A 7816-nucleotide genomic window follows, 5' to 3' on the forward strand; every position below is an offset into this window, starting at 1 on the left:
CCAGTTAGCCATTTTTTAATCCATTGAATGTGTGCTTCACCAGTTCTACATAGTGCGAATTGTAATGTCTGAGTCTGACTAGAAGGACTTCAGGACAGGAGATGTCTGTCAGCATTTTGCTTGGTACTGTAAAATACAGAGAAGTAGACAAGATATTTATTGTAGAGTTATAAAATACTTAAGCATGTGGAGACACTATTACATAAAACCGATAAAGATTATTAGGTGTAAACACTGGGGTGAAATATTACCAAGAATATCTCATGTAAGGAAAGTCATTTGGGTTTTCTTCCATTATGCAATGTTTTCCTCTACTGTTTAGCTGATTCTAAAATCAGCAAAATGTGTATTCTTTCCTTCTGCTGATTTGTATCAACAATATTGCAAATTCAGCAATTAGTCTCAGGGGAATGCCTGGGTAGCAGCCCGTGAAAAACGATGATGCCATTTCTCGGCTTTGATTTCTAAAAATAGAATCCTGCTGATCTTGCCACACTGTGAACCTCCCAAATAAATAGGAACCTTTTCTCCACCAAAAGCCTCAGACAAACTTTGAGATTGAACTTGCTGCTGAGAGGTCAACTGACAACTCTAGCCAGAATGAGATCCCGCACTGCTCTTCTGCTGGTCTCTCTGCTGGTGATCTGTCACTCGGTTTATGCAGGTAAGTACTTTCATTTCTTGACGGGGCAGGAGGAGTTACAGTCACTCCTCTTGAAAGAGTAAGGTAATCATTAAAAATGGTTTTCTCTCATCAGATTTGCAGTGTGTGGTCCAGCAGACCAGGCACTGCTCTAGGAGTCTGGAGACCTGGGTTCTGTTCCCAGCTCTGACACCTATTGTGTGACCTTGGGCAAGTCACTTCACCTCCCTGTGCTTCTCTGCCTCAAAAACTTACAAGCCACATAAACAACAAGAGAAGGGGAAGAGACTGTCTGTTATGCGTATGTACAGCACCTAGCGCAATGGGAACCTGCTCTCGGTTGAGACCTCTAGGCACTAGTGTAACACTAATTAAAAGATGCACCTAAAGATGCAGAAAGGCACCTAGTGGATTTTTCAAAAGCACCAAATTCCCATTGAAATTAATATTATCATTAAATACTTTTAAAAATCTGGCCTTACTCATGTTGCATAGTACCTTACTCCTCCAATTACCTCATTTGCTTTAATAAGGCTACAACAGATGCTAACCCTCTGTGCCTCAATTTCCCATGTGCAAAATAGGGATAATACCACCTACCTTACGGGAGTACTGCAAGGACTAATGCATTAGTCAGTACAGTGCATTGAGATCCTCCGATGGAAGGGGCTTTAGAAATACAAGGGATAATAATTATTTCCATTAGTTGTGGCTAAAACTCCATTAATAACGTACTAGACAGCAAGGATTTCTCTGTCTCACTAGCTAAGTGTAAGATACCTACTCTATTGCTATCCCTGAATTATACCTAATTCGATGAATTTTTGCTTCACAGCTATCCTAGAAACCAACGGTTCCTATAAGAGCTGCAGATGCACAAAGCAGACTTCAGACTTTATAGCGCCAAGAAGATATGAAAGTATTGAGATCATTCCTTTTGGGGGTGCCTGCCGAACCACAGAAATTATGTAAGTGGCATAAATTGCTTTTAACTTTTAACTAGCCTCGATGCACCAAGACTCTACTTTAGTTATGAAGAGGGCAGCAATTACGCTTACAATTAGATACACTGATGCAGCATAGACCTTTACATTTCAGCTTCCATCTAACAACCTAGCTATATGCTGGGTCGCTTTTTGTATTTATACAACAATATACAAAGAGTAGGTTTTAATGCCCAAAGTCACAGGATTGACTTACCACTCAGGGGAAAATCAAGTATAAAGTCGTCTTGGCTTAACTACATCCTTGAACTTTTTTTTTTTTTTCCCAGCTGGGCGAACGGGTTCCAGCGTAGTAAGGATAGATTCAAATCAAACACGTGTTAAATGCTGAAATGTTTTAATTTTGTTGTTTTTAACTTCATGTGCTTCTGCACTTCCTGTTCTTTGGCCCAGACTGGAAGTGGAAGAACCAAAATACCACAAGGAATTACACTTGTGCTATTCTCAGCCTATATGGATCAAGGAAGTACTGGAAATTTCCCCAAACAGCTTGAGGTCACTTGATTTCTAGCCCACTTCTGAGACCATAGAACTATGGGTACACTTTAGAGTGGAGATGAGAATGAGTGACTAGGATTTGGTTTGGAAAGAGCTTCTTGATCAGGTGTTGGTTTTGTCAGACTAATAACAGGGAGCCAGGTCCCATTTTCTCTGAGACAAAGTTTGAGACTGAGGACTAGAGAAAGTATTTGTTTGGTCCCTTCTGTTTTCTAGAGAAACACCTACAGCTTTGTGTGCTGCTCCTGTGTGACCAAAGCATCCAACACTTTTAAAATGTGCTCCTAGCTAGTTATTTCAAAGGAGTGGGATTTATTTTATTTGTAGAAATACATGTGCTAGAACTTGCATCAGTCCAGTGATCTCCCTCCTTCAATCACACAAATGATCTTGATTGCCCAGTTATGTGTTATGTTTAAAAATCCCTACTTTGGGCCCTGATAAGGCATGTGTGAATTTATACATGTGTAACTGCAAGTTGTCTCATTGACTTTGCAGAGTCGGGGCTTTAAAAGAGGTGTCTACTGATCACATGTGCTACGAGTTAAATCTGAAATTTTGTTTTGCTTTGAACAATTGAAAACTTGTACTCGTCCTCCTGTGATGCAGAATTACTTCTATTTGCCCATTCCTCCACATTCTCAGTATTTTGAAGTCTGCTCCATAAGTTGGCTGTTTGAGGGATGGCTATTGCTGCTAATAATGATTTGAAGAAAGCACAGTATTTAATGAAAGCTTAAACTCCGCTTGTTTTTCAGACTCAAACTAAAAACAGGGCAGAAACTGTGTGTGCATCCCAAGGCCCCCTGGATGCAGAAATTTCTGACTAAGTTACATAACCAGTAAGTCTCATTTATATTATTTGCCTGTAATAGGACCCATTCCTACAACCGTTACTCATGCGTAGTCTGACATCAATGGTACTATGTGCATGAGTAAGAACTACTCATGCAGTTAAAGTTTGCCGAACTGCCCCCTGAGTTGTAGCAGATCAGACTAAAGAGACCTGATCTTGAAGCCTGACTGTATGAAGCTGCCTCATTTAAGTTAATGCTTTGTTATACAACAGTTTGAGTGCACAAGCTCTAGTTATGGTTATATTTGAATTTTTATTCTAACCCTCTGTCTTACCATGCTCATACTTCTCTGAAAAATGCCCCTTCCTGCCTGCAGTCCACTGCTTGGTCTCAGCCAGTAAAGAAATTATCCTGGAAAGTTTGAGGAAGATTCATCTGGTCATTTTTAATTAATAGAACAGCAAAAATAATATCCCCACTTAAACTTCAAGAAACTTATTTGCCCAACTCTACAAATCAAGCTTTCTGGTTGGCTATTCTCTCTGGATATTTCCATGTCCCTATCAGTGTGATATCTGAGTGCTCAGGAACATCAGATTAATTTAACTTTACTACATCCTGTAAAGTAAGGAAGTACTAGTTTCGCAGCTGTAACCAGGTTAGAACATTGACTCATGAAAGCCCTTTATCTCATTGTGTGTGACCTTTGTTAAATTGCATAAGCAACTATATAGTAGAACCAGGATTTGGAGTCCCAGGTGAGTGCTCTAACCACAAAACCATCTGTCTACACTGAGGACTACACTCATTCTTTTATTATTAGAAAAATAAATTAAAATGGTAACTTTGGGGAAGTCAGAACAACCGCTTGTAAACTGCATATTAATACTTAATTGGCTTTGCAACCAGTTAGGTTTTTAAGCTCAAAGCTAAGAGCTGTGAATTTTTCCTTTAAAAAAAATTGACTTATGAACTTTTTTCCAGTGGGAGCAGATTTAAGCCAATGCTGAAGGCTTTTGAAAACCCAGCCCTTAATGATCTAACATTTAACAGGGATATTTCCCTTCCTGATTTTTGTGCATTTACTTTTGGATCTTTAAAATGTTATGGCTTTTGTTCAGTATAAAATCTAGAAGATGTACAACATGGTTAAGATAAAGGATACTGTGAGTATAATTCTCAGTTCCTGACTCTTGAGTATTAAAATACAAAGCATTACACCAGTAACGTAAACTCTCACATTTAATGACGAAAATTGTCAGGCAGAGTCTGCTGAAACAATGTTATCTAATCGATTGGGCCATTTTAGGACAAAGTTGATCGTTAGTGATAAAGCTGAACAAAGTCCAGTCAGGAAAGGGACTGTCTATTTTCAAATGAGAGATGTTACTCTTTTTTCCCTTAGCCCTTGTACAATTATCTAGCTCTAACTGCAGGCTTGTCCCATTTCTTGTTTATATCCAATCAATGGATAGCCATGGATGAAAAGCTCTGTGTGCATGATAATTATCACAATTACTTGGTTTGTGTTTTCACATAATTAAGACAGGTCCTAAATAAAGTTTGAGACCATCTTTATTCCCCCATCTGGAAAACAAGGCACAGAGATTAAGCGATTTTTCACGAGGTCAAGCAGTATAGTTGTAACAGCCCACGCATTTTCTCTGCATTTACTTTTCTTGTTTTCCCCTTACAGAAAGGAACAAACAGCTTCCTCACTCAAAGAATAGAAGATTAAACAACTTTAGGAGGAAAAAGGATGGAGGGCACAGACCTGATTGTTTCCTAATTTTGCTTTTGCTTCCTCTTACCTTTGTCTTGCTCAGCCCACAGAATTATTCTTTCTAAACAAGCAGCAACTGTTGCTAGCGACTGCTTCCCTCTCGAGCTGGTTTTCCATTAGTCAGATTTCTTGTTCAGTGTTTCAATGTGCTGCCTCATGCATCATGAGTCATGGAAGAGTAATATCAAATCAAACCAACTACAAGAATACCACTTCGGTTTCTTGAAATAAATGGACTAACGTTTACCAAGTATTATGGCATCTGCCATAAGAATGTGTAGTGAGCCATTTTGTAATGATCATGCCTTTGATTCCTCAGTGTCCTTTTTCCGTGATACATCTTCAAAACTTCCCAAACATTAATCCCTGCCTTGTTCTTTGCTTGCTAGTAAATTTTAAATATCTTAAAGGGCCCTTTCCACCATTGTTGGAATAAATGTGAAGCACTTTCAGTGCAAAGTATTTTTTGAACAGATTGTAATCTTTTAACTTTTTATCATGTACTCTTCGTGTGTGTGCTATGAAGCAAGTGCAATTCAATTAAAGCTCATGGTTTACAATAATTGCATCATCCTTTTAATCTAGTTCTGATGAGTCGCTGGAGTTTTGGCAAAGTCCTCTGCAATTCGTACAGCGCCTTGCACAATGAGGTCCTGGTCCATGGCTGAGGGTGCTAGGTGCTATTCCAGTACAAATAATAAATAACCACAGGGTGGTGAAAATGTGACTTTTAAAGTGAACTGTAAACCTAAAGCAGCACATAGTGAAATTCCAGGGTCGATCAGGCCAGTAGCAAGAGTCCTGCCTCTCCAAAATAAATTGGTACCATATACATCATGTGTGGCTGACAGCGAGGATGCATGGATTCTTAATTGCACAGCTTGCTTGTTCTAAGCCAGGGGTAGGCAAACTACAGCCCTTGGGCACAGACTTCCCCACTGCTTGGTGGGTGCTCGACCCCCCCACCCCGCCGCTGACCCCGCCTCTTCCTGCCCCTGCACCGCCCTTACCCCTTCCCCCAAGTCCCCGCCCCTGCCCTGCCTCTTCTCTGCCTCCTCCCCTGAGCGCGCCGCGTCCCTGCTCCTCCCTCTCCCTCCCAGAAAGTCCTAAGCACCGCCAAACAGCTGTTAGGCAGCAGGGGGCAGGAAGTGCTGGGGAGGAGGAGGAGGAGCAGGGACACTGCACTTACGGGGTGGATCTGGCCCATCAGGGCTTTGGATCTGGCCCGTGGGATTGCCAGCCCCACGCTGCCGGCACTGTGGTCCCTGCGAAGAGGCAGAGGGCTCCATGCGCAGCCCTTACCCCACAGCTCCCATTGGCCAGGAATGGGGAACCGTGGCCAATGGGAGCTTCGGGGGAGGTACCCAGCCTCCCCCAGGGGCCTCGGGGACATGGTGCTGGCCTCTTCTGGGAGCAGCACGGGGCCAGGGCAGGCAGGGAGTCTGCCTTAGCCTCGCTGTGCACCGCTACCACCCCGGAGCAGTGCCCGGTAAGCAGCGAGCCCCTGCTGCACCCCTTCCTGCACCCCAACCCCTTGCCCTGAGCCCCTTCCTGCACATCGCACTCCCTCCTGCACCCCGGCCCTCCATTCATGGCCCTGCATACAATTTCCCCACCCAGATGTGGCCCTGCAGCCAAAAAGTTTGCCCACCCCTGTTCTAAGCTTTCTGTTATATTTTGGATAAGACACAAGAGCCTGAAAAAGCTAATTTGCTGAAACTGATGTACAAGCTTGTATTACACTAATCCAATTCTATGAGATGTTTCTTTCTTGACATGACTTTTCTGGGAAGCTATTGCTCTGTTAAAGGACTGAGGATACTGTACAAAAAGCCTTGTTTGTCTTATTTAATAAGCCTAATAATGGAAATGTAAAATGTCGGTATTTCACTGCTGATATTTTGGCAGAAACAGGCAATAGCTTAAGAGTTAATATTCACCTACCCTGGGACATTGATTAGCATTGGGGAAGGGACTGGGCCATATAGTATTTCCACCCATGATGCTAATCTGATCCATCTCTTAACTCCCATTCCACTTTCCATTGTCTCTTCAATTGATAGCATGAAGCAGTTTAGCCAATTCGTGCATTATAAAAGAGGGGCATCCTTTCCATTTGAGAACTGATGGATTAAAACTGAATCCCTGTATGGCTTTTCTATCTCAGTCAGACACTGCCACCCATTGGTCAGTTTTCACCTTATTAGGGAACCAGAACAAGGAAAGGTGCCAGCAGGTGACCCCCAGGGCTAGTGGCATCTGCCAGCTCAGCAGAACACAGGAACTGCAGACTGAAATCATAGGTGGAGTTTGCGGGGGCGGGCATAGGAGGGCGTTCCCCCCTCTCCCCCCCCCGCAAACTGCAAGCCTCAGGCAGGCAGCCTGAGCGTGTAATGTAATGAGTTCTGCAGAGGAGACTGGAGGCTGCTCCCAGCTTGCGCCCCGAGACAGGGAGTCAGAATTTTGTTTATAAACAGAGTGATTAGTGTCGATTAAGATAAGAAAGGGCTGTTAGGATAAGCTTGGTGAACTGCCAAAAGTAAGTAGCCTAAAATAACAAAGTTACTAATAGCTTTCTTTGAGAAGATGACTGATTTTTAGGCAAAGGAAATGCAGTAGATCTCATCTACCTGGCTGCCAGTGAGGCAGCTGATACAGTTCCAAACGAGAAATTATTAGTTAAAGGGGAGAAGATGGGGATTAATAGGAGAACTGAAAAGTGGATAAGGAATTAGTTAAAGGGGAGACTACAACCTGTCATACTGGAGGGAGGTTACTAGTGGAGTTCCTCAGGGATCAGTCTCAGGGGGCCAACCTTATTTACCATTTTTATTACTGACCTTGGCACAAAAAGTGTGAATGCACTAATAAAATTTGCAGATGCCACAAAGTTGGGAGGTATTGCCAACACCGAAGAGGGCCGGAATATAATACAAGAAGATCTGGATGACCTTGTAAACTGGAGTAATAGAAATGGGATGAGATTTAATAGTGCAAAGTGCAAGGTCATGCATTTAGGGACTAACAACAAGAAGTCTTGCTATAAGCTAAAAGAAAAGGAGTACTTGTGGCACCTTAGAGACTAACCAAT

At 42.4% G+C, this 7816-nt stretch overlaps 1 protein-coding gene across 1 annotated transcript; it reads left to right on the forward strand.

Annotated features, from left to right (window-relative positions):
- The first annotated feature begins 499 nt into the window (after positions 1-499).
- CXCL13 (C-X-C motif chemokine ligand 13) lies at positions 500-6894 on the forward strand. Its single transcript, XM_007066496.4, has 4 exons — positions 500-664; positions 1479-1611; positions 2904-2987; positions 4639-6894. Exons 1-4 carry the CDS (start codon positions 601-603, stop codon positions 4670-4672), a joined length of 315 nt encoding a protein of 104 aa, XP_007066558.2. The 5' UTR covers positions 500-600; the 3' UTR covers positions 4673-6894.
- Positions 6895-7816: the final 922 nt, after the last annotated feature.

The sequence above is a fragment of the Chelonia mydas genome, chromosome 4, assembly GCF_015237465.2.
Source record: "Chelonia mydas isolate rCheMyd1 chromosome 4, rCheMyd1.pri.v2, whole genome shotgun sequence".
NCBI classification, from domain to species: Eukaryota; Metazoa; Chordata; order Testudines; family Cheloniidae; genus Chelonia; species Chelonia mydas.